The sequence below is a fragment of the Phoxinus phoxinus genome (assembly GCF_949152265.1).
Source record: "Phoxinus phoxinus genome assembly, chromosome: 3".
Lineage (NCBI taxonomy): Eukaryota > Metazoa > Chordata > Actinopteri > Cypriniformes > Leuciscidae > Phoxinus > Phoxinus phoxinus.
This window is the reverse complement of record NC_136878.1, coordinates 18,355,827-18,381,994: the sequence shown is the minus strand read 5'-3', so window position 1 is coordinate 18,381,994 and position 26,168 is coordinate 18,355,827. Positions and strand designations below refer to the sequence as shown.

At 37.5% G+C, this 26,168-nt stretch overlaps 4 protein-coding genes across 6 annotated transcripts; 2 read left to right on the top strand and 2 right to left on the bottom strand.

Annotated features, from left to right (window-relative positions):
* Nucleotides 1-574: 574 nt before the first annotated feature.
* Nucleotides 575-8,372, bottom strand: ftr83 (finTRIM family, member 83). Of its 3 annotated transcripts, none has more exons than XM_079605998.1 (9): nt 8,303-8,372; nt 7,028-8,200; nt 6,167-6,262; nt 5,649-5,882; nt 5,124-5,283; nt 4,842-4,898; nt 3,226-3,294; nt 2,104-2,205; nt 575-1,531 (listed from the first exon to the last, which is right to left on the bottom strand). In XM_079605998.1, exons 2-8 carry the CDS (start codon nt 7,610-7,612, stop codon nt 2,147-2,149), a joined length of 1,260 nt encoding a protein of 419 aa, XP_079462124.1. In that variant the 5' UTR covers nt 7,613-8,200; nt 8,303-8,372; the 3' UTR covers nt 575-1,531; nt 2,104-2,146. The 3 variants fall into 3 exon arrangements, with proteins under 3 accessions (XP_079462124.1, XP_079462125.1, XP_079462123.1); XM_079605999.1 differs by having other exon boundaries at nt 2,108-2,205; nt 8,303-8,371; XM_079605997.1 differs by lacking the exons at nt 2,104-2,205; nt 8,303-8,372 and having other exon boundaries at nt 7,028-8,188.
* A 4,364-nt stretch (nt 8,373-12,736) lies between these two features.
* On the top strand, nt 12,737-18,476 carry ftr82 (finTRIM family, member 82). The gene is made up of 7 exons (XM_079608589.1): nt 12,737-13,587; nt 15,121-15,216; nt 15,647-15,880; nt 16,114-16,273; nt 16,777-16,833; nt 17,064-17,132; nt 17,625-18,476. Exons 1-7 carry the CDS (start codon nt 13,003-13,005, stop codon nt 18,143-18,145), a joined length of 1,722 nt encoding a protein of 573 aa, XP_079464715.1. The 5' UTR covers nt 12,737-13,002; the 3' UTR covers nt 18,146-18,476.
* A 2,600-nt stretch (nt 18,477-21,076) lies between these two features.
* On the top strand, nt 21,077-22,693 carry ift22 (intraflagellar transport 22 homolog (Chlamydomonas)). Its single transcript, XM_079608206.1, has 5 exons — nt 21,077-21,403; nt 21,497-21,582; nt 21,681-21,770; nt 21,871-22,073; nt 22,295-22,693. Exons 1-5 carry the CDS (start codon nt 21,365-21,367, stop codon nt 22,441-22,443), a joined length of 567 nt encoding a protein of 188 aa, XP_079464332.1. The 5' UTR covers nt 21,077-21,364; the 3' UTR covers nt 22,444-22,693.
* Nucleotides 22,694-22,828: 135 nt separating this feature from the next.
* On the bottom strand, nt 22,829-25,848 carry atp5l (ATP synthase, H+ transporting, mitochondrial F0 complex, subunit g). Its single transcript, XM_079608207.1, has 3 exons — nt 25,689-25,848; nt 25,058-25,218; nt 22,829-23,006 (listed from the first exon to the last, which is right to left on the bottom strand). Exons 1-3 carry the CDS (start codon nt 25,738-25,740, stop codon nt 22,908-22,910), a joined length of 312 nt encoding a protein of 103 aa, XP_079464333.1. The 5' UTR covers nt 25,741-25,848; the 3' UTR covers nt 22,829-22,907.
* Nucleotides 25,849-26,168: the final 320 nt, after the last annotated feature.

Here is a 26,168-nt window from a genome sequence, read left to right as displayed (position 1 = left end):
ATTTTTACCGAACTACTTTTAAAAACTTAATATATTATGGAAAAATACATTTAGATGTGAATAAATGTAAGCCAATACAAATAAGTATACATTTGAAAAATATATTTTTACATTTTTAATTATAAATTATAAATGTAAAATATATATAAATGTATATAAATTATATTTATATACTGGTATATAAATGTAGAAATATAAATTAAAATTTAAAGTGTGTAATTTTTGTCAACACCTTGAGAAAACAATTAGGAAGAAAAGGACAAGTATAAATCTGAAACAACATTGTCACTGCCTTTCTTTCTTTCTTTTTTTCTTTCTTTCTTTTTTTCTTTCTTTCTTTCTTTTTTTCTTTCTTTCTTTCTTTCTTTCTTTCTTTCTTTGAGTGAAAAGGGGGGAAAAGCCCCATTGTTGAGGCAGATGGGATTGCAACCAGAAGAGGTCACTCTTGTGTTATGTCTGAGGTTACTTGTTATTAGGACCATGAGATCTTTATTATACACTAAAATGTGTTTCTGTAGACAGCATCTGTGCAACATTTTTCCAATATGTCAAATAAACGATTCAACAACAATTTAAATGAGACTTTTATTATGTTATCATTAATGCAGACAAAATGACCCACATAAATCAAACTTAAGATTTACTGTAAAAAGCTTTTTAAGAGCCTGATTAACCTTCACACTCATTAAACAGTACAATCACACAGATGGACAAAACATTAAAGATTTTACAGTTTCGGTGAGGGCTGAATTATCATAAAATGATCTATACAATTCAAAAAATATATGTTGTATATAATTCTATATAACTTTTATTTTTGTGATTTAATTTTTGTAATTCTTTTTTCTTTTTAAATAATCATTATTCTCTGATATGTAAAAGATTTACAAGTCAGTATTGTAATCAGCTTCACCAGAAATTCACACCAAAAAAACAAACAAGAAATAATAAAAAAAGAAAAAGAAAAAGAAATAAAGCCCTCATATCCCATCCAGTTCAACCATTTACACCTGACAAATAGTAATAGCAGACTCATACCACACCCAGAAGCCAGGATATACCGGCTCACTGAAAGAGGCATTAAACTGATGAATAAGTGACATAGACTCAGACACATTGTAGAATGAAAGAGTGCCTCCTGCACAGTCCAGGAACACCCCGATACGGGAAGAGTAGGGTGCGTTAATCTCAACCTGGTCTTTGTTGTGTCGGGCTGAGTAGCTGGAGTTGGAGCAGAAGAGACTCCAAGACTTGCGGTTGTATCCGATACGGGCTGAGTCCCCATAACCTGTCCTCTTGATGCCTTTAAAGGTGACACCAATGGAAGCGCCCTCCCCGCTCCACTCCACCTCCCAGTAGTAAGCACCTCCTGAGAGAGTCTCTTTACACAGGACCTGGGGCAGGCAGTCAAATCTCTGGTTGCTGTCGTTGTAAGACTGAGCGTCTCTCTTCAATGCTGCTTTCCTGTTGTTTCGGGAGAGGTAGAGTTGTCTGTATGCTGTGTTGGTGTCGAGAGTTAGCTGGCAGGCGTCTTTAAAATAAACAAGATAGATGAGAGATGATTAGGATTGGTTAATCAAAACTTTTACATTTACATTGTGATTGTGAATGTGTAAAGACAAACAAAGTTTTGTTGTAATTATGAAGACACCCCTGCTCACAATGAATCTCTGCCCACTTTACATGCTAGTATCTTGATCCATGTACATGTTCTTTAAAAGCTACATTTTTGTTTGAGACTGGATAAAATAAGTGCCATAAGGGATTTTGTATGCATTAAAAATACCAATGTGCATGGGTCAAGTTAAGACACACAGGAGACCACAAATTATTATATAGGCCTATAATTGTAAAATTGTAAATAAAAAAAACACATCAATCATGTTAGCATTGTCTAGCATCAAAGTAAAAAAAAAAAAATAGAAACAAAAAATGACAAGACGGACACCATTGCACATTTATCTTAAGCTATCTTAGGCTAGGATTCCTGATCTGGGAACAGTTTTGCAAATTATGGTCTCCAAATATGAACAGATTTGGAGCAAAACTGATCCTTGATCAGCTTTCCTGATGTAAGGTGATACATGCATGAGGACAAATCACCTGCCTATGGTTGAGTATAGTGGTTGAGTCTGCACATTGGCTCTCAGAGCTGGTTGGACATTTGGAGGTGGTTTCTGCCAGAGGTGCGTGAACGTCTCTGATCTAGAGGGCCGAGAGTGTCGATACACATTTAAGACACCCTATCTCTCAAACCATGAAACTTTGCATAATTATAAGTTGTCTTCTGACTTACACTATCGCTCAAAAGGTTTGGGTTAGTAAGATTTTTTGTTGTTGAAAAAAGTCTCTTTTGATCATGAAGGCTGCATTTATTTGATCAAAAAATACAACAAAAATAATTATTGTGAAATATTATTAATACTTACTTTTCTATACTATACTTTTCTTCGGTGTCACATGATCCTTCAGAAATCATTCTTATATGCTGCTCAAGAAATATTTCTTATTATTAACATAATAACATTGAATTATTGCTTCTATTATTATATTATTAGTAGTTTGAAAACAATTGTGCTGCTTACATTTTTTCTGTGAACCATGATACTTTTTTCAGATTTTTGTTTTATGAACAGAAAGTTCAAAAGAACAGCATTTGTTTTCAATATTAATCTTTTGTGACATCATAAATGTCTTTATTGTCACATTTGATCAGTTTATTCCAGCCTTGCTGTATTAAAGTATTATTATTTTTTAAAAATTAAACATGGTAATGACCCCAAACATTTGAACAGTAGTGTATGTAGAGTGTTTTTGTCCTCTAAAAGACCACAGCTGATTGTTCTTAGAAGACAAGACGAAACGTCTAAAGGTTTGAAGGATGGCAGTTATCATGAATCACCCATATACACCCACTCACTGAGCAGACTAAGCCTGTTCTTACAATATGCTTGGACAAAAACTCAGTATGTAAGGAATGATGTTAGACTACTCCCACTAGAGTTTGACATTTAACAGGACGGAAGCCAGCATGATTTCTTAGCACTTTATGGAAGCTACTAAACATATAAAAAATGCTATAATATTTTGATTAATCATCACCTCAGGTGAGAATTCTGCCGACCTTGAACTTTATATCCTGTTCATGTTATCGCTACAACAACTTCCTCTGGTCTTGGGCATACATGTAAAAAGGAAATCCTTGTATGAAAAAAATTAACTTACACTGGAGGAGATCGTCCCTTGTCCGGGGGGTGTTGGTGCTGGGGCTCTTGTACATGTCAACTACATCAGCTAGAGACACAATAAAGAGAGTCAGAATGATGTCAAACATCTAATCATTTAATTCATCTGATAGCAAGCTAACAGATTATCTTGTATCATGTACCAGATCCGGGCCACATCTGGAACATGTGGATTCAATGCGTACCAGGTGTGGGCCGGATCTGGGCTGACACTATGTTGCTGTCTGGGATGTTACTGACAAAAAGGAAGTACCTTTAGGTACTTTCTGAATGGCACTGTAGGTACTTTCACATTAATGGTGATACAACAATATGCTACCGTCCAATAGTTTGAGGTAACACTTTATTTCGATAGTCCACTACTAACTAACTTTGCAACTACATGTCAACTAAACATTAGAGTATTATGTTTGTAGACTGTCAGTGCTTAATATCTGCTAACACTTTATTTTAATGGTTCCCCAACAGACGTTCTAAGTAACTTTGCAAGTATACATCAACTTATTCTACTAACCCGAATCCTAACCGAACAGTCGACTAAAAGGATACTACGGTCTACTAATACTAAAATGAGAGTTAGTTGACATGTACAGTTGCAAATTATGAGAATAAGTTGGCATGTAGCTGCAAAGTTACTTAGAATATCTAAAGTGGACTATCGAAATAAAGTGTAAATAAGTTTGAGGTCTGTAATATATTTTTAAAGAAATTAATACTTTTATTCAGCAAGGTTGCATTTAATTGATCAACAGTGACAGTAAAGACTTTTAAAGACTTTTACTTTTACAAAATAGTTCTATTTCGAATAAATGCTGGGGTTTTTTAACTTTCTACTTATCAAAGAATCCTGGAAAAAAAAATTGTAACGGTTTCCACAAAAACAAATTAAGCAGCACAAATGTTTTTGTTGATCATCCATCCATCTTCTTCCGCTTATCCGGGGCCGGGTCGCGGGGGCAGCAGTCTAAGCAGAGATGCCCAGACTTCCCTTTCCCTAGCCACTTCCTCTAGCTCTTCCGGGGGGACACCGAGGCGTTCCCAGGCCAGCCGAGAGACATAGTCTCTCCAGCGTGTCCTAGGTCTTCCCCGGGGTCTCCTCCCGGTGGGACGTGCCCGGAACACCTTCCCGGGAAGGCGTCCAGGAGGCATCCGGAACAGATGCCCGGAACAGATGCCATTGTTGATCATTTTGATAATAATAATAAATGTTTCTTGACCACAAAATCAGCATATTTAGAATGATTTCTGAATGATCATGTGACACTGAAGACTGGAGTAATGATGTAGAAAATAACTGGAATAATTCTGAAATATTTTTTAGCAAATAAATGCCAATACTTTCAAAAACATAAAAATTCCCCAGACTTTTGAACAGTAGCGTATGTTCAATTAAATGGGAAATTAAAACATCCATGATGTGTGTGCATTTCATATGAGAGATTAGCTAATAAATAATGTGATGTCATTGCTTAGCAACCGGTCAACAATTTCTTGGAGCCCAACACTGGCTTTTGACAAATGCCATTCCAAAATTCCAGCTATTTTGCACAAAGCAAACAGCAGGACAGCTAAATTTTCCCATTTTCATTTACTTACACTTTACAATCTTTTTTTTCTTACGGTCCTCTAGCTGGCAGAATGGCATCTTGTTCACTGGGAGAGAATAAAGAGTTATGAAAGAAGTCAGTTTAAAGATTAAGAAAAAACATAATAAACGAGAGAGAGAGCGTGATTTGTTTAATGGGTCAAAAAGAGACAGAGCATTTCAAAATGGGTATGAGACAACGGCTAATAAAACAAGGATGTCTCTGAAAGTTTGTAGGTACTAATTACATTGGATTACATTAGACAAAAAAATCCTTTCGGACTGGACCATACCTGTTTTTGCCACCTTGACCAGCTCTTCATTGCTGAACTCACTTAGATGTTGTTTCATCTCAGAGACGGTCTTGGAAACAGGACCGAATGAGAAGTAAGGGTTCACAGTAACAGAGGGCAGCTCCTCGGCATCAGTCTGGGCAATCAGCATATGGTAACTCTGCAACGACAAACAGAACAAATCTTAGTCTTATTTTTCATACAATAAATTGCCCTGGGCTGGGTTTTCCAAAAGCATTGTAAGCTATGTTGTCCGTAGAGATCATTAGTGCCAATGGTTCTACAATACAAGCACACTTATTTTCTCGCATAATAATGGCTCTAGGAGAAGCAAAGAATATTTTGCACAGTATTTCATTTCATTATCTGTGAAATAGTAGAACAACTAAAGAACTAAATATTTTTACTTATATGCAATAGATCCTGTGTAAAGTGACACAGTAACACATCTCTTCACATAATGTTTATTGCACTGCTTTAGCTCTGTGAATGTTTATTGTGTTCGGCAGACTGCGTCTCAGTTACCTGGATGAAATGGATGTGGTCCTCAGTGCGAGAGAGTTGTGTCAGCTCATCGTCTCTCCTCTTCAGGTCAGCCATTTCATGCCCCAGACGCTCCATGTGGCCCTCAGCAGTGTTAAGTGCAGCCTTCTTATTGGTCGAGATGAGTTTGACCATTTCCTGTTGCATTCTTTCAATGGAACGAAGCATGTCACCGAACAGCTTTTCACTCTCCTGCAAGGCCCGTTGTGCTGAACTCTGAAAGAACAATTGTAATCAGTATTCTATTTCTAGTTCTGCCTAATTTTCTTTCTTGGAAATGCATAACCTATTATATTTTATACACTCATCTATTTACAAAACATTCCTGGTTCTTTCTGAGAACTCGTCACACCAGAGCAGAGTAGACCAATACAATTTCTGCAACATATTCTTGCTTACCAGAGATATAATGTTGATCTTGTTGTGTTACCTTACAATGTTATGTATAATATATTGTTTACATTTATTATTACACGTTTCTGTTCAATCTCCAGACAAACCTTAAGTGCATCCACTGCCTGTTTTAACTCTTCCATTTGCTTCACTCGGTCATGGATCTTCTCCTGGATTTCAGCTTGGGTGGCACCCAACCGTTGCTACAGACGATTAAAAACAACAAATTCATTACAATGAGGTGCTGACAAAGGAATGTTGTAAGTACAGCATCCTACCACACCTCAGCCACTTCCACATTACAATAGTCACTTTTGGATGCTCTATTTAACTCTTTGTGTACTTAATATGAACCTTCTCATCATCGTAAAGCATATCAAAATCATTAATATGTAAACTGATGGGCTTGTTTAATAAAATATTGCTCTATATACTTTTGCATTTAAATCCAGGTTATAATGTGTGTGTAGAACAATTGTGTTTTCTTTACTGTTAATAATGAAACCCTTCCTCACTAGTAGGCCTACACTGTATAAAAAGTTTGTAAATAAAACAAAGATTATATATATATATATTTTATTCAGTGTGTTATTTGCCTATTCTTTATTATTTGTGAAATTTACTAGCAATTTCTGAGTGAATTATTTTCTAGCCTACAAAGTTTTTCAAGTGTACTACAGCAATTATCATTTTCGTATGTTTGTTTATCGGGGGTTGGCTAATCTTATACTCAATCTAGCATATTCAAAAATACTGTGAATGTCTTTTTTTTTTTTTTTTTTGGCATGAATAGGTCCATTGTTGCAAACAGGAGGTGAAAAGTTAAACATACTTTCATGTTACCTCTGATATCTACTTCAGTAATTATCACGAATTAATCTGTTGTCATAACAGCTTCACCAGCGTAATATTTCCAAAGGTAAAAATAGGATCACAATTGCACTTTTGTAATGCTGATGGAATCTTACCTGCATTTCCGCTCTTTCCTGTTCAGCGGACACCATGTCATGACCCTTGTGCTCTTTCACTGTACACAACACACAGATACACATCTGGTCCGTTCGGCAATAAAGCTCCAGACCTTTCTGGTGCTGAGGGCAGATCTGACGATCCAGGTGTCCGATCTCATCGACCAACTTGTGTCGTTTGAAGGTGGATGATTCGTAATGGGGCTTCAGGTGCTTCTCGCAGTAGGAAGCGAGACACATTAGACAAGACTTGACAGCTTTGAGCTTCTTGCCGATGCAGATGTCACATCCCACGTCTTGAGGTCCAGCGTAGTTGTAGTCGGGGGCCGGAGGGGCCGGTGGGAAAGGGTCTGATTCCCTGTTTCTCAGGGATGACGACGAACTGCGTGAGGACTGAAAGCGACGTGGATTAGGCCTCTTGTTGTAGGCGACCCTGCACTGGGGACACAGGTATTGTCCAGTGTGGTCTGCATGGTCCCAGTAGGTATTGATACAGACGGAGCAGAAAATGTGACCGCATGGGATGGAAACAGGCTCCCTGAGATCTTCCTTGCAGAGGTAACAGAGCTCCTGATCAAGCGACATGGTTAAATCCCCACAGATCTCAGAAGAGGAAATGTGCGTTTGAGTGCGAGACAGGAAAAGTGAGTCTAAAGTGCCACCACAGTAAGTTATATAGAGTAAACAGGGAGGGAGGCTAAACTGGTTATGCAGAAACCAGTAAATGAATGGGGGAGTGGCTGTGCCACAGGTGAAGAGGGTGATCGAGAGAAAGAAGAAACATGTATCATCAGATGTTAATGGAAATGATAACAGTGAAGAAGAGAAGCATGAATGAAATGTATGATCTCAGGGCATAAAATTGATTAAAATTTGCTCTTGCATCACATACACTTCTTGGACATGCATTTCTTTTATATTTGATAAAGCATGTCTTGTGACTACTGCTTTTCGTGGCAAGCAACAATCTCATCGGTTGAGTGTTTTTGGGCAGTTTTAGGGGCCTCATGCTGGCAGACATCTTAATGTTGGGTATGTGCTCCACTGCGGAGGAGATGCCTGATGGATGAGTGCTTACAGACCAAGCATACAGTGACCTTTGCCACACGCCATCAAAGCTGGAGGGTGATTTATTTGGAGGGAGGATGAGTATACTTTGGGGGTTTTTTCCTCCTTGAAAGATTTTTGAGTAAGAGGAAAGTATGTTTTTTATTAAGAGTCCTTTAACCACCAAACATTTGAGTTGTAAATCTAAGTAGGTGAAAGCCGGCATACTTGTAGCATGAGGAGAGTCACTGGCAGTTTAACCATTTAGAAATTTCGTTGTGAATCATACATGACCACCATCCTCCTGAAGTGAGCCTCTGTGAATGGATATAAAAGGACAAAAACACTTCTGAGATATAAAAATCAACATTTCACTTCTGTTCAGGTTAATGCTTGTTAAACCACTGAACTTGTATAATTTCAGTAATTACAGATTATCTTGATACAAAGCATCTACTCAAAACGTTTACATAAATGCTTCATGTCTGAGTCATGAATAAAATCATGTCTGAGAAGGCAAGGATGGTTGTAATTTCAAATTTACTTTCAGACCCTAAAGATGGGACAGTAGCCTATATAGGCAGACCTTTTTTTCTAACTGTAAAAGGGACTCAAATACAGAAACAGTCTGTTAGGTTCTTATAATTCATTATGATTGTAAATCCCATTTTAATGTATTTCTTTCATCATTTGTTCACAGGTTTAGATTTCCTTTTTACCTTTTTGAATGAAATGCTTAAAATACAACAGGGTGAAGTTGAGGGAAGTGGTTGATGGTGGTTGATCTAAAAATAATTTTGAACAAGAAATAAATGCATGTATTTAAATTTGGTATAGGAAAGCTTGTTTATGACCAACTTTCTTATACTTGATTTACACAGTTCAGGGAAAATTTGTAGCTTTTAAAAAAACTGTAGAAGTACAGATGAATTTGGGAAAATTATATCAAAGTTTGGGAAGCACAACACAGTTACAGATATTAAAGCAAAGAGTGTTACAATTTCCTCAGTCTGGCAGTGAAACCCAACTGACATTTCAAATGTGTTTAATAGCCTACTGCAAAAAAAGTACACAACATATCGTACATTTTAAATGTACAGTCACAGCTCTAACTGAAACAGCAGCTGAGGTTTCTTCCAGCAACGGCGGATGCATTTTCCTAAGAAAAGGCGTTTATTCCTGTTGCTCAAAGAAGATGGAAATAAGGGTTTGTTTTAGATTAGCCTCTCTCATCTCTCTAGAGCATACATCCTCTCTACAGCACAGTCCACAAAGCTCCAGGAATCTCTGTTGCAAAACAGGAAGTGGAAGTGAGCTTTCCGTGACTCACATTCAGTGTGGTGAAAAACTAATTAGAACATTTCTACTGGGATTGCAAATCCACCCCTTATATTTCTCACCATCTGATTCATTTCTTTTATTTTACCAATGGCAATTGTTTTAAACATTAATTTATCTTTTACATTATTCATGTTTTTTTCTACTATAGAAACCTACATAATTGGATAATATCCAAAATCAAGAACAAAAACTGACATAGAAAAGAGCAAATATATGCCCATCTCAAACTAAACTCAAGATTCCTCTTATTTAAGATGGTTGTTGGCTTGTAAGTTCAGTAACGAGAGCAAAAATGTTGGCAGGAATGCACTCTGACCTGATAAGTGAGATAACAGCAAGTCAAGAGAGGCCTGCAAAGGTGAAAGTTTCCACTGTTCAAGAGAATATCCAGACTTCAGCAGGACATGCAGTCTGACAGTGCCGGAGAGTCTGCAGCCAATCTAATGACATGTCTCTGATTCCGGATCATCGTCTAGTCTGTAGTCATAGACTATGTTGACCTTTATGACAGAGATAATTTGCAGTTTTAAAATAAAACTTTAATTAATAGTTATGATGGGTCACATTGAGAATAGTGTTTCAAATATTTCTATATAAAAAATAAAGAGCTTAAATGCTAAAAAAAAAAATCCTATAATTTTTTTTACAATAGTCAACAAACCCCTTGACCTAAATGGTATGCAGTGCGGTCAGTGTGCACTGTACTGCATGTAGCGTTTTTATAGATGGTTGATCTTGTCTTTCCTGATCGCTCTGTAACTGAAACTGCCTGTCATGCCACAGTGACACGTTTGTATAGAAACATGTATGTGAGTGCAACACAATAATAGACAGGCATATTTTCACTCTCATATTTGATGAGAAAGAGCTGCGTGTTCAGACTACATTTCACAAACCTTTTGTGCATCAGCATAGTGATAAGATTTTTACAGCAAGCAAAAGGATAAAAGCAATGTTTGGGCTTCAGACATCATTTCAGTTATTACCGTGTGCTAATATATAATCACTTAAACAGATATTCTTCACAGTTGAGCAAAGAAAAAGTTTTCACTGTAAACGGTGAACTAACATGAGGCTAAAAAATATTTTTTAATGATTGCTTTCAATGCACAGGATTCACTTGTAAAGCTCCCTGCATGCGCTCTTTTGAATGGTGGTATTCTTTTGTGGTTTTTGAGAATTCCGTTCTGCACAGCCTGTTCAATTTTACCTGGCAATACGCCAGATGAGCAGCCCAACACACACACACACACACACACGTAGTGCACATTGCCTTTCAGCCAAGACTCACAAAGGTGACCATTGTTCATGGAAACACTTGTAAATACCTTGTTTCCACGCACTTTATGCATTGACCAATCAGATTGACATAGGCAACCCCTTGGTTTTTACAATAACAACACACACCTATGCAAGCTCTCTCTCTACACTTACTGTCACCCTTCATCGGGCACACTCCCCTTAATCAGGTAGTTTAATGAAACTTGTCCTTTGACCCTTAATATACACAAGGAAACAGGAGTACTCTGGCAGGCTTACTCAAGTATGCAGCTTCTTCAATAGGAAAATGGTCCCTCGTGAACCAACGTGAACTCAGTGGGGTCAGCATGAGGGTGTGGAGAACAATAAAGGTTGTGTTAAAGGAACTGATTTCTTTTGTATGGTTTACAGCATTTCCTCTCTAAGAACTATGAAGACCATGAGAACAATATGAGGACCGACAATCCACGAATAGGCCCGTTCCTTCATTTTAAAATCATTACTTCATGCAGCAGTTGGAGAAACCTGAAAAAAACGTATGTCAAATTTGCAATTATAGGCTAAACTAGCAGGCTAGCTGAGTTAATGAGTAATACCTTGCACTGTAAATGGAATCTGTTTAACTCAGGGAAAGGGGGAAGAGAAACTGGCTTATCAGAGTGCAGACCATATAAGGAGAGGGGTGAAACTATTCATGAAGTGATGCAAGATTTGTGTTTGGGGCAGAGCTGATGGCAGGACCTTGTGTAACCAATCAGCATGTAATAGGTGTGGGTTTCTGTCACTGTGGCGTCACCTGGGCTCTGGCTGGACCCAATGGTTTTCAGTCTTCATCTAAACAAGTAAAAAAAAAAAAAAACACAAAGTCAATGATTAAAAAGATATCAAGCACAATGCATGCATTTTCCTCTCAACTTCAAATTTGATTTCTTCCACACAACCATAAAACACATCCAGGAAAATGAGACAGAAAAAGCTTCACAGTAACAGTAAGTACTTATTTGTAAGCTACTTTGAGCTAATAAAACCATGTTGGTTGCATAATGTCCTGTGCACCAATACTGCAGTTGGTGACAGAAGTCACATGGAATATCACATTCTATGAAAACTTAGCCTAAGTTCAAGCATGTCCAGCCCCCTACAGATTCACAGGATATTTAGAATCAAAACAGGTGAAACTAACTCACCCAACCTTTTTTTGTTCACGAAAAACTCCGTTTCACCTCTGGGACTTACAAAGAGTGCCTATATTATGTTAGCAGCAATTACCAGTGCAAATTAATCTAGTTGTGTGTAAAGGATAGTGCCAATGTGCAAATATTTGTAGCTAGGACAAACTATTTTGAAAATGTCAAGTGTTAGAGGTTTGAAATATTCTTAAAAAAACAAATATTGTTCATTCTTTTTTTCTGCCACACCCAGCGAAAACAAACTGATGACATATTTTCAAGTCTGCAACACCCAATCCAGTTCAACTGGCCTTAGTTCAAACTCACCTCGTAGACTGACTGTTACTATTGTTTGTTTAGTGCAGTGAGATGAGTAGCACATGCCTTTGTGTTGTGAAAAAGACAGTTTCAACGCAATATATTTTAAAGTGGCAACTTTATATGTCAGATTATATACTGCTTTAAAAAGTCAGATAGGTGTGCTACAGAATGACATAAAATATATAAATAAAACAATTTTAAATGTTAAATCTGAGAAAAAAAGCTCCATTATTTATCTAAGCTCAGGTAGCACTATTCAACCAAATAGGCATATAATTTAAAGAATGAAAGCAAGAGAGTATCCTAGACAATAAACAAACCATAAAACATCAGAGCCAACGAAGAATAGCCAATTATTAACAGACAGTCGTTTTAGGGTAACTGATGCAAATGTCCTTCAACTCCTCAGCTAATGGATAAACAGTTTAGAGCTTTTCATTTTTAGTTTCATCCTGGATGGCCCTGCTTTACAATTCATTCATTCTCAACTGTACCTTTTTTCTTCGATGTCTTTCACTCCACCCCTGGTCCCTCCCTCTCTCCCTCCCTCCCTCCCTGTCTCTCTCTCTCTCTCTCTCAAGACTCCTGGCTCAACCTGAGCTGTGTTGTGCTCTAATCTCTCTCTCTCTCTCTCTCTCTCTCTCTCTCTCTCTCTCTTCCTCTCTTTAACACACTCCCTCAGTACAAAGGGGAGGGCTTTGCTTCCTTTAATTAATAACCTGTGGAATTCAGAAACTCAAGGCTGTCTGTAGTAAAACACCAGCCACGCAGCGTTCGGCTCCTCTTTCTCTCTCGGAAACATTTCAGACGTTTGTTTTTGAATAGAGTGCAAAAAATATGGCTGAGCAACTGTCTTCAGATTACTTCAGCTGCCCTCTATGTACGGAGCTCCTGAGGGACCCCGTGGCGATCCCGTGTGGTCACAGCTTTTGCATGGACTGTATCAGCGGCTACTGGAATGAGGCTGATTACACTGGCATCTACATCTGTCCCCAGTGTCGGATCACGTTCACCCAGAGACCCGTGCTGCGGCCAAACGCCACTCTCACCAAAGTTGCGGAGAAGATCAAGAAGACTGGCTTAAACTTAACGCCTCCTAGTAATGGAAGCTATGCTGGCCCCGGGGATGTTCCTTGCGACTTCTGCAGTGGAAAGAATTTCAAGGCGGTCAAGTCCTGCCTCAACTGTCTTGCCTCTTACTGCGAAAAGCACCTGAAGCCCCACTATGAGTCCGCCACATTCAAGAGGCACAAGCTGGTGGATGAGCTGGGGAACCTGGACCGTAAGATCTGCCCTCAGCACCAGAAGAGCCTAGAGTTGTTCTGTCGTACAGACCAGATGTGTATTTGCGCTCTCTGTACTGTAAGCGAGCACAAGGGTCATGACATAGTCTCAGCCGAAGCAGAAAGGAGTGAAAAACAGGTAAGGAAAATAGACTGCTTGAGTAAACTTATCTGAGGTTATTGAGAGGCTAGAGGGGTGGCTGTGGGGTTACAAGTTGAATTTTTAAGTATATGATTATATGAATTAACAAGAAATGTTCTTGAGATTGTTTTTAAAAAAACTGCCAAGAAGTCATGTAGATACACCGTATAACCGGTTCTGTGTTAACACAAACATGCTGATCCAGATCATTACAAAAAACTGATGAGGAAATATGGAAAAGAAAGGGAGGAGACGATGATTAAACTGATAGAAATAGAAAAGAAGCATAGTTGGTGAAAATGATATCTAGAAAACTTTTCCCAATACAACTCCTAAACTATGAGTCACAAAAAGGGTGTGTTCCTCTACAATGGACAACTCAGAGGTTACTTGATTACAAACTTTCTGAGATGATCTGTTTTTGTCCGAGAAAAATAACTGTTATGAGCAACGAGGGATGAGAAACAGGGCAGGTCTGTATTCTTTTGTAGGGAGAGGCAAGGAATGTGAATTTGAGAAAATCAGGAGGGAGCGTACAGACCATCCCAGCCTCCCCCTATGTGCTAAGGGTGAGAAAAAATAGCGCACTGCTTTTTGTACCTTGACCTAAAGACATCATAAACCTCAGCAGATGAGTACAGCTGAAAGAAATGTGGACAACCGCCTCTTCAAACTTGAGTTTCGCAAGAAGAACTGCTCAATGAAAACTGCGTCACTGTATAATTTGACTGTGAGGATAGTGAAAACATTTCACCCGAAACTATTTATAGATACTGGCCAGATGTTTACTGTTCCATCAATACACCGGAGAACTGAATGGAAGGAAGACCTTCAAAGGGTTAAGATTTCAAAGCTTTTCCTTCAATTCATTAGTACTGAACGAGCTCGAGACAAGGAGGGAGCACAGCAGTTGATGTGTTTTTGAACTGTTTTGACTAAACTGTCACGGGTGCTGTTTAGATACAGTAATTATATCTACAATCTAATACTTATCGCAGGCACTAATTGCAAATGGTTTATTTGTTCTGTTAAACGCATGGAAATCCCAGATTTAAGTCCTCATGTCCCATGGCACACACCACAAACACACACACACACTTTTTTTCACCCCCTCCCCAGATTCTCCACATTCCTTCAAGCTTATCTTGAAGAATGGTTCGGTGAGCTTGGCAAGGGGTTGCTCAGAAGCCCCCTCCTCTTTCCCTAAAGAACTGAGCGTGTGCACCTTGAAATGTCTCTCCGGCAAGCAGACCCAGCTAGTTTTACATTCCTGGAGTGATTAACATTCCCCTCTCTTTTCGAAGATAAAGGCATCCATGTGAAGCAGGTTCTTTGAATTTTAGAAAAAAGCATACCATAAAATGATCATACATGAAGATACATGTATGTGACGCGAAAGGGCATACATCAAATTGCTGTACATTCCTAGAATTTACTTGAAGAGGGTGATCAATAACAAAAAGAGTTTGTTTTGTAATTTAATCTATGTCAACACAGACTAAGGTATGTTTTCTCTTGTTTCGTTGACAGAAACTTCTTGGAGTGTCCCAGGCGGAGATCAAACAAAAATGCCAGCAGAGGACCAAAGAACTGGAGGAGCTGAAGACAGCAGTGGATTCTCTAAAAGTATGTTTCAGGCTCACTTGTAACAGTTAGTTTTATCGTCACTGCTCATATCGAGGTCACACACCATAGCACATTAGACCAAATAAGAACAACCTAACTGCTTTATCTGGGAAAAGGTGATATGGCACAAGACCTTTTATCTGTTAAGTCAGTGTGTAACTGTTTCAATCTGGGAAAGCAAACAGTCCTTGTAAATGGCCATAATTGTTCTTTTGTTCCTCATAGGGTTATCTAGATGCTAGCTCTCTAGATATATGCTGACATGGCTTTTTTTGTTGACTGCAGCAGCAGCTTGAGTAATTTTAATGAGTTGTAAACGTTATCTAGAAGTTATTCTTGCAAAACAGATGCACTAAAACTAAAACACTAAACCGTTTCCTACAAAAAGAATGGACAATGGACTCTTAAACTTGACTCATTTTTACCACAGAGCTCTGCACAAAGAGCAATGGCCGAAAGCAAGAAGATGTTTGATGAGATGATCACCTCCATTGAGAGGATGAGGTCAGAGGTCACCAAACTGATCAACATCAATGAGAGGGCTGCATTCAGTCAGGCAGAGGGACTGATGGAGAGACTGGAGCAGGAGATTGAAGAGCTGAAGAAGAAAGAGAGTGGACTTAAACAGCTTTATAGCACTGATGATCACATTCACTTCTTACAGGTACTTTAAGACAGGAGTTTTCAAAATGGGATCTGGGGATCAAAGAGAAAAAAAAGTATTTTTTAAGATTCTGATTTTTAGATATTTTTAAAATTATTTACTTACAATAACAGTATTATATTATTTAGATTTACATAATGTTTTTTTCTCCTTGTTCAGTAAAAAAAAAATCGGTAATCAAGGCTGCCACCACTACACATTGTATATACTGAGATTTCTCTCCTTTTAAACAGAATTTCAATTATCTCTGCACCCCAACTGATGACGGCTTCATACCCAGAGTGTCTCTGAATCCGGACTTTTCCTTCAGTGCAGCCAGGAAGGCCGTGGCTGAGATCAAAGACAAGCTGGAGGAGCTGGGCAGAGATGAACTGCGCAAAATCTCAAAATCAGGTCAGAACACACACTGCACCGCATATATCACATACAGGCATAGTTGTTGGGTGAAGTTGTCCCAGCTTTTCTGATCTGAACACACTGCCCTCTATTTTACATGAACTTGGAGGGTACAGCTAAACTCAGTTTGTCTTTAAAGAGCCACAATTAGCACTTACAGTATATCAACACATATCATTTCTGGGTCTCGAGTCCCAAAAGAATAACCACCATTTAAATAGATCAGTCTTTAACTCTGACAAGTCAGGCCTTTTGGTAACTAGTACACACAACTTTAGCAAGGAAGTCATGTGATTCCATGGAGAGTGTAAACAGTGTTTAGAGTTTCTCGACTCTGTTTCCAATCCACTGAGCAAAGTTCAAATGATAATCAAAAGAGCTATTCAATTCTATTAATATAATTTTAAACAACAGGATTGATTGCCTTATTCAGATCTGCTTGCATAACACTAGCATTTCATGTTTAAAAAAGTTCATGTTTTCCTACTTTTTAATAACAGTGAATGACGTACCAGTGTACACTGTGGAGAATCGCACTAAGGAGAAAAGTACCAGAGGTAAGACATGAATTAAATACTTACCTATCGGTATATTGATTTACATTAATCACACATGGCTGGAGCAAATACAGGCTACAAACATGGATTCTTTGACGAATAGAAAGTTCAAAAGAACAGCATTAATTTGAGAGAGAAAAAAAACCTGACTGACCCCAAACTTTTAAACGGTAGTATACCGTACATATGGGACATGGCATAATAAAGTGTGTGTTTCTCTTTGTGTTCAGTAAAAGAAGTTCATACAGTGGACAGTTCACCTCCTACAGAACCCAGGACCAGATCTGAATTTCTGAAATGTAAGTATCTAAAAGAAATCATGATTTCCATATTCTCAAATCCAAATGTTTGTCAGATCACACCTTGTGTTTGTCACAATAAGGAATGCACAATATAACAGTGCCACATTAGTTATCAATAGATATTAAAAATATACTGGACATTTAATAATAAATGCTAATTTTCTCTATTTTTATATTTAGATAATCTAACTTTGATAATTTCATATTTAAATTAATCTTTATATTTAGCAAATCTCAAAATGAATATCCATTTTTCATAATGCACATTATGTCTAAATTGATTGTATTTAAAACTTGGCTGATTATAGATTCATATATTTTAATTCAATGGTGAATAGTGGGAGAAGGAGGGGGGGGTAATAATGTCATAAACTTTTTATGACATTGTTACTAATAAAATCAGAATTTAAATACGTACAGAGGAAGATATATAAAGATCTGTTAAAAGCAACACATTAAAGCAACCTTTATCTGTCTACTCATCTCCAGACTACTGTCAGCTGAGACTAGACCCCCACACGGCGCATAAGGAGCTGTTCTTATCTGAAGGAAACAGAAAGGTGATTAGAACCCGAGACCTGCAGCCATACTCAGAAACCCAAGATCGCTTCGATAGCTTTGCCCAGGTGCTGTGTCGAGAGGCTCTGTCAGGTGGCCGTTACTACTGGGAAATCGAGTGGAGTGGAGAATTCTCGATTGGAGTGGCCTATCGGGGCATTAGCCGTAAGGGTAAAGGCTCCCTGTGCTTGCTGGGCTACAACGATAAGTCTTGGAGCCTCCTCTGCTCTGACACAGGGTACTCGGCCTGGCATAACAGGGTAGACAAGGCTGTTAGTGGCCCTCACTCTTCGAGAATAGGGGTCTTTCTGGACCACTCTGCAGGGGTGTTGGCCTTCTACAGTATTGGTGAGACTATGACACGTCTCTATCGTTTCGAGACCACATTTACTGAGCCCATCTATCCTGGGTTTGGGGTTGGAACGTCAGTCAAGATTTGTCAATTAAAATGAACACTACATGAGTTGTGTAATTTTCATGAAGAATCTGAAGTGAAGGACAGACATTTTTGCTCTTTGTTCTTGTTTACTCTGTCTTTTATGTTGAATGCCATTTGTCAGCCGTTTAAAATATTTTAACAGGTTCTGAAGGAAATAGGTAACTTTTCAGTAATGATCCTATCTGCAGAATATATAATGTTCTCCTAAATAAAGGCTTAAATGAAGAAAAATATGCTAAAATATTATTTTTAATATGTGTATCCAAAAACAAGAGCTATTCTCATTGTCATTGTAAAGCAACATTATTCAGCAACGACATATTTCAATAAAGTTGTTATACATACTGGTCTCTCGTTAAATAATAATGTTCATGAAACAATTGAGGTCATTTGTTCTCAGTCACAATCTCAGTCTTGTTCTTTTGCTGCTGAAACCACAAATGCACCAAATTTGAACAAAAAGATTATAACTATTTAACAATAAATTGTCTACTAAGGTCAAAAGATAATCTTAGTTTAACACAAGACACATATTTACAGTATGAAGACATACATTACCAAAGCTCATCTGATTTTCACATTATGTGATCAAGTTTTTGACAATTATTACAATGTGGGGATTTTGAATCATAAATACTGAGGAAAATGCTGTTTTAAATGACTCACAGAGGATGTGCATTGTAGAAAGCTGTACCGGGCGTAGTGCCTACACACACACACACAATTCTCTTCGGCTGGCATTATACAGTCATTCAAATGTTTTGTGTAGCCTGGAACATAAAACATAACATGAACATAAATGGTCTGCTCCAAAAACCTACCTAAAATCATCAGAAGGATACAACTTTTTTGTAACACTCCCAGATTCACAGCTCTAATAAAAGTATAATGTGGTCACATGTTTCATGTTTAACAATTGCTGGAGGTCAAAGGTCGCTGTTTTGCTAGTCGTAGTGGGCGTTCCTACCACCGGATGATCTGACTTTACTGGTAAGAAAAATAGAATCACAAATATTGGCAGTAGGCTAATAATGAAATGTCATTTATAACAAGACGTTTTGTGCTGCTAAAAATTAACATTCCGTGGGTGAAAGTGTTTGTTTAAACTGCAGCAAAGATTTCTGACACGATTTTCAAAGTAACTCAAAGTAGGCTATCTTTGTTTTATTTTATATAGGCTTTGAACTTTTAAACTTAAACTTTTAAACTTTTGTTAAGGTTCTAACATAATCTGAAAGCTATACCACACATAGTTTATGTTAACAGCGAGTTAACTTGTAATTACCTGGTTTAGTTTTTAAACCTAATTTCACTTGGACGTACGTGCTGTTCTTGTAGAAACCTTTTTGAAGACAGAAACCTGCTCTTCTGGACAGTTTGCTTCATTTGTAAGCAGCATGTCAGATGATACAGATGTGTGCTGTCCTCGTGTGGCTATAAGAGGAAATACAACTTAACGAGCCCATTTAGGCGATAGAAATCACTTTTTAGAATCACGTTTAGGACATGGAATTCAAGTCTGTAATATGATCACATGCTACATGTTGATTTTCAAAAACGAAAGCTGGTTCACAAAGAAATCTGAAAAATGCAGAATAATTTTGGTAAATTCCGATTAACTAATAATTAGTATTTTTCATAAATGCGGGAGTAGGGGCAAGCTGTCACATGTGTTTTATAAGTTGTCATTTTCATACAATAAACGGTGATTTATGTCCAAAAGTCCTGTATAATCTTGTATTATTGTCGATTAAAGGTTATTTGTCAGGGGTTGTCTTAAGTTATTCCTAATTGGCAAAATAATTTCTTATTTCTTCTGGCCAGGCTATATTTTAATTGGTCAATTAAGTATGTAGTTCGTTTAGTTATTTTTAGTGAGAATTTATTTTCAATGAATATGAAGGCGAATCTGTTAGCGAATCTGCGACGTGCATTTACCTTCTGCATAATCGCCTTGGAAACAGTGTTGCCAGATTGGGCGGGTTCCCGCCCAATTGGGCGGTTTTGAATTTGATTGTGCGGGTAAAAAAGGCTTTGGGCGGGTGGACAAAATTTGGGCTGGTTTGGGGTCAGTTCGGCGGTTTTCAAACATCTACATTTTAAAATCTAATTGGTTAAAAAACTAAACTAAAGTGTGCATGTAGTCCATAAAATCAGTCACCATGACATTACAACACACACGCCCATGCAGTGCAGAGTCAGCTGGCGTTGGTGTTGACGTCACCGACGAGCACGCACTTTTAGCCAATCAACGAGCGATCAGCAGGAAGACGTGATTTAGCGCGATAACTTGTAGCTGACTGTATTCAAGTGATCGCTAATGCTAAAGTGACATACAGTAAGTTGCATCTACAGTAAAGAGTGAGATAGTGAGCAACTCTAAAAACGTACACATGTTGATGACTCGATGGTGAATATAAAGATGAGAGCACAGTTGAATGACTTGAATTGAAATTGAATATGGGACGACTCCTTTCCATGGTCATATGCACATTGCACACTAGCCTAACCAGACATCTGCAACTTCTACACCGTCCAGACTGCATGCACTCTCTACTTGTCCCTGACAGCGGCTGAAAAAGGTTTGAATCAACGATTAATCAGTTTTGACTGCTAAATTCTGCGTTTTGTTCTGTGTACTTCCGAGGGTTAAAGTCATCGGTTAATTTCTTGATTGCCGTTTTGACAGTGTCAAATCCGTTTTGATCCGTTTTCCTGGGAATTTTTTTTATTTTTATTTTTTTTATCCGTTTTCCTGGGAATTTTTTTTTATTTTATTTTTTTTATCATCGTTATTTTGTTTTAAGGATATACTAATTGTGCTTCTCAATGACATGGCCATACAATTATATCACATTATTTTGGTAGTAAAATTTTGGGCGGTTTTTACTTGTAGTGGGCGGGTTTTGGTGAGCTTTTGGGCTGGAAATCACCGTCCCAATCTGGCAACACTGCTTGGAAACGAGTTGTTTATGTTAGCCATGATGATGAGCTAACTCTCCATGCTCTTCATCTAGCAGTAACTTAGCTGCCTATATAACGTTACTGGGAGAAATATCGCACTTATTTGACACGTTGATTAAACGTTTTGTATTTCTTTTATTTTTATTTTTTTTGTACTCATGTCAAATTGTTATCTTTGTTAGCTAGCGCGCTAGCTAGGTTAGAAAAATAGGTCTCTAAGTTAGTAAAAAATCTCTTCCTTGTCTTTTTATTCTCTCGATACGTCAAGATGGTCAAGGTGAAAGTATTATTCATTGGACCAAACGAGGTAAACTATTTGGTTGTGTGTAAAATGCGATGTACAATATTTAATTGTTTTGTGTAACGTTATATTACTATATTTCATATTTCATGTTGACAGTGTGGAAAAACAGCATTGGCCAATTTTCTCTCTGACACAACGGAACAAATTGGAGCTGATCATTACAGCCCAACACAAGGCGTAAGGTGGGTTGGTTTTAAATATTTTGTTGCAATAAAATATAAATGAAGCTGTCTGGCCTAACGTTTTTTTTTGTTACATCCTCAAATAATTCCCTCTTTAGGATACTCGAATTTGAATCACACAGTTTATCTAATGGCAACAAAAATTCAGCATGTGAAGTGGAATTATGGGATTGTTCGGGAGATTTCAAGTAAGTTGACCTAATGTAACCACTTTCCTGAACCAGATTGAAGTTGTCAAACAACTATTTTCTTTCATGAGTGAATTCATTCTGTATTGTGTGTGCACAGGTTTGAATCATGTTGGCCAGCTTTAATGAAAGACTCCAATGGGGTAGTTATTGTATTTAACCCAGATGTACCCAGTCATCTAAAGGAAATCGAGACCTGGCACTCAACAATCATCTCCTCACAGGGACTGCTAGAGGCCCAGTGTCTGCTCATAGCACATCATAAACCAGGGAGTGGAGCTGACACTAGCCATCCACCATTAGGTAACTTATCCACTTTACAGTATTAGTTTGTCAGAAATAAGCTATCTTGAGGCTGATGAGGACTGTTACTGATGTTACTGCAGCATATATTAATATGGTGCTATTATTTGCTGTTTTGTTTGAAATTTTCATGCATTTTCTGAACATCCCTTCAAAAATTGCTGATGATAAATTGAGTGCATATGACATTTACAAAAAAGTTGTATTTATCCTCTGTGTAGCCCCGCAGTTAAACAAGCTGCCTCTCATTCACTCAAACCTTGAGGACGAGCCTGAAGATGTCCGACAGGAATTCCACAAATACTTGGGAAATGTTATGCGGATGTTATCAGAAAAACAGGAGCGTGAAGAGATGTCAATTATTACATGACTAAATTGTTTTGTATATGCCAAGATAAATCTATATCCCACATAATATTACACATGCATGTTTTTTCTTGTGAAAAAAAAAAAATCTTGTTAGGTCTCACCTAACAAAGGCGAGAATATCTCGGATCAGCATCCCACAATTACATTTTCACTAATTTAAACCAAGACAAGAAGAGATGAAACATTTGAAAGGACAGTGGTTCTGTAGTGAAGTGTATTCTGTAAGGGCTGAGCTTGTATTAGTCTACAAGTAAAAATAAAATAAAATTACTAAACTGTGATGGAAACATCCTAGAGTTCAACAATATAATTCACTGTACCATTATCCTGGGTCCACTAACTAAATTGTAATTAAGAGCCCATTGGAATTAAAGAAGCATGAAAGCTGTTGTTTAATAATATTTATTTAGTTCCTGGATTCCAAGAATTCTAGCAACGAAAACAAGCAAACAGGACAGTCCACATTTATACATCATAGCCAACAATGCCTCTCTTTCCAATGATCTCCCCGATGTAGAACCACATCAGAACTTCTGTGGCAACAAGCCCATTCCTCAGAGCATCCTGTGGTGGCAAAAAAAGGAAATAAAAGTGATGAGAAACATTACATAATTATTAATCTATTAAATAGAACTATTAATAATCTGGTTTGCCGAACAATAATTAACAGCTAAATTACTCTGACAATGAAATGTATCTACAGTTTGATAAATGAACAGGCTAAACCAAGTCCTATTTAGCTGAAAGTGCAGATAGGAATTGAAATATAGAGGGCTCGTGCCATTAACATCACTGCCACACATCATTGTTTATATATTCTGGTAAAAGGAGTAGAAATAAGCATGGGATAAATTGAGTTACATGCAAAACAAGTGAAAAATGTCGATTTCGAGGTACTCTGTACTTAGCGATCCCAATGCTCCAAATAGTAATTAATCTAAACGTATCTTTATTTGTACATTTTCTCAGAGGAGCACGTTTTGTTGTACATGAAAAACGATCTTACTGACAGATCCGATGTGTGCGCACAAAGACTCCTCAGACAGCGCACATTCCCCATATACAAGCGTACACATAATTTCAAAATATCTGTCTTGGTGAGTATTCACGCAAACATTATCTGTTAGGCCTATGTCTTATGTGAATGTTTTGTAAAATGTTGGGGAAAAACATCTGTGTAACATTATTTTAGATCCTTGCAGTACTGTAGGTCATTATATATAATATATATATAGGCTTTCTGTTTCATTAATGTTAATCAAACAATTGTGGTATCATAAAAAAAAAATATATATATATATATATATATATATATATATATATATATATATATATATATATATATATATATATATAGGAAACATTTTAACTAGTGGTCGACCGATATTTCGCCAAGGCCGATATATCGGCCGATATTTGGCATTTAAAAAAAGTTTTTCTGATTGGCCGATGTGTTGGAAGCGTGACTTGTTTTGACTGCGCTCCAGACTTTTATTTTGACAGGCGGCGCTGAGAACACCAGCGCCTGAGAAGAATACGGCAGCGCCTGATCACACAGCACTCACATTCTCTGTCTTCTTCATTAGTTTAAAATCTCTGTCAGTCATATCTAATACTTTGTTGGACAGAACTGGTAAACAAAGAAAGTAAATGGTATTTGAAAAGTAAAGTGTTTGCTTTTATATTATTTGTAACAGAAAAGGCAAACAATCAGGATAAAATACTTTCTCATTTACCGTCAAAATGCAAATGTGCATCTACATCATTTAAACAAATCTCTGAATATCTAATAAACATTTAATTTCACAAACCTTGCCGATTTAATCGAATGCAGCAATGATATCTTGTTAAGTGTGCATTTGTAAACACGTTTCTGCGAGTGACGGTCGGTCCGTGTGAAGTGAGTGAATGCGAACAGAAGATCAGCTTCACAGGAGACGCGATCGAAAAACTTTAAATCCTTCATTTTAAAATATGCTGTGCTATATCCAGTAGCCACCTGTCATATTCATATCGTTTTAACTGTGCTGTATGTAAAATTAGCATTACCTTGTTTTTATTTGAAAAATATAATTACCAGTGTGCACAAAATGACCAGATTACTGAGTGCCCTGTTACAGTGTTTACTTCCTTTTTATTCACACATTCATATTTTTAAACAATTCCTTTTTGTGAAAAATAGTTTGATATGATTGCAGATTCAAGAAGTTGCCATCTAAAGTAGAAGCATGTTTATTTTAAAGATATGTTGTCTAATTCATTAAATATTGATGAAAATATCGGCCACCCTGCTGTCCAAGATATCGGCATCGGCCATCAAAAAAAACATTTTCAGTCGACCACCACTGATTTTAAGGGATGGTTGCTAGGTGATTTTGTTTTGGAACCTTCAGAAAACTAACTCGATTTATCTCAAAATTGACTTTGCTGACTATCGACTTCAAACAGGTGTAGATAAGTCATTTTTTGTTACAAATCATACATCATTTCGAAGTTTTTTTTTAACAGACAATGTGATTTTTTTTTTTTTTTGCGACTCGTTTTGCCACTTCGGGTCACACACACACATTATGCGTGAATGTATATAACCCAGCATTCAAAGTATTCATACTAACCCTGACTGAGGTCTGACCGAGCCGTCCTGACTGGAAGCCCTTGATGAGATCCTGGAAGCCGCTAATGGCCTTGGGGATCTCGGCAGGGCTGGGAGGAACCAGCTCCACACGAGCGTAATACCAGAATGTGGATAGCCGGGGCTTGGAGTAGCTCACAGCAGCTGCAAAATATCAATATCAACGCAAACATACACAATATAAAAATCATATTCCGATTTATAAAGAGAAATGTTACAAAGCAAAAGGCCAGGTGAACAACAAAAATATTTGAGTTGAATGTATCGAGTCGACACACGTTGACATTGGGCGACTGTTCTGCCACTGTCAACTTCAGCATAACGCTGTTGTAGAAGTACGAGCTAGGCACTCAAGAAAGTATTAACAGCTAAAGACGAGACAGAACACAAATATTTACTAACACAATTATCGGTCATCTGCTTGCACAAAACATCAGCGTATTATCACACGTGTGTATATAGTAACGTTATGTTTAATTGATCTAATTCATGATTTGCTCATTTAACGTTACGCGGCCTGTTCTAACAGATGCGGAAACCAGAAGCACTCAACTCGAAACAAACATTGCAAAGAAATAAATCTTCTACAGCAAGTAAAAGGTCATTAGTCTTACCGCCGACCAACGTTGGCACTTTAGCCACGAGTTTCTGTACCGCCTGGGCCATGATTCACGTGAACTGTGAAGGTTTATTCACCGCTTCTCTCCACAAACCGGGGCCCTTCAATGAATGTCACCTCCAGCTAAGGACCCTTCAATCGAGGAGGCAAGATTAAACGCCTGACGGAAATTTAGACCATGCCTCTAAATAAATATACCTATATAGCTTACATGTTGAATAAAAAATACTGTTTATAAAAATAGAAATTGGTTAAACCTGCCTAAAAATTTAATACCGTGCACAGATTAAAATATTTTACATAAATAAGAGCGGCATAAAACGGCCGACTAAGCGCGACTGCAAATGTATATAAACGGGTATCTTGATATCTTCCATGTATCAGTGTTGTAAAAGCAAATAGTGTAATTTTAATTAAGTGTTTATTATTATTTAATGTTGTATTTATCAGTAGCCAAGGTCAGTAGAAACACACA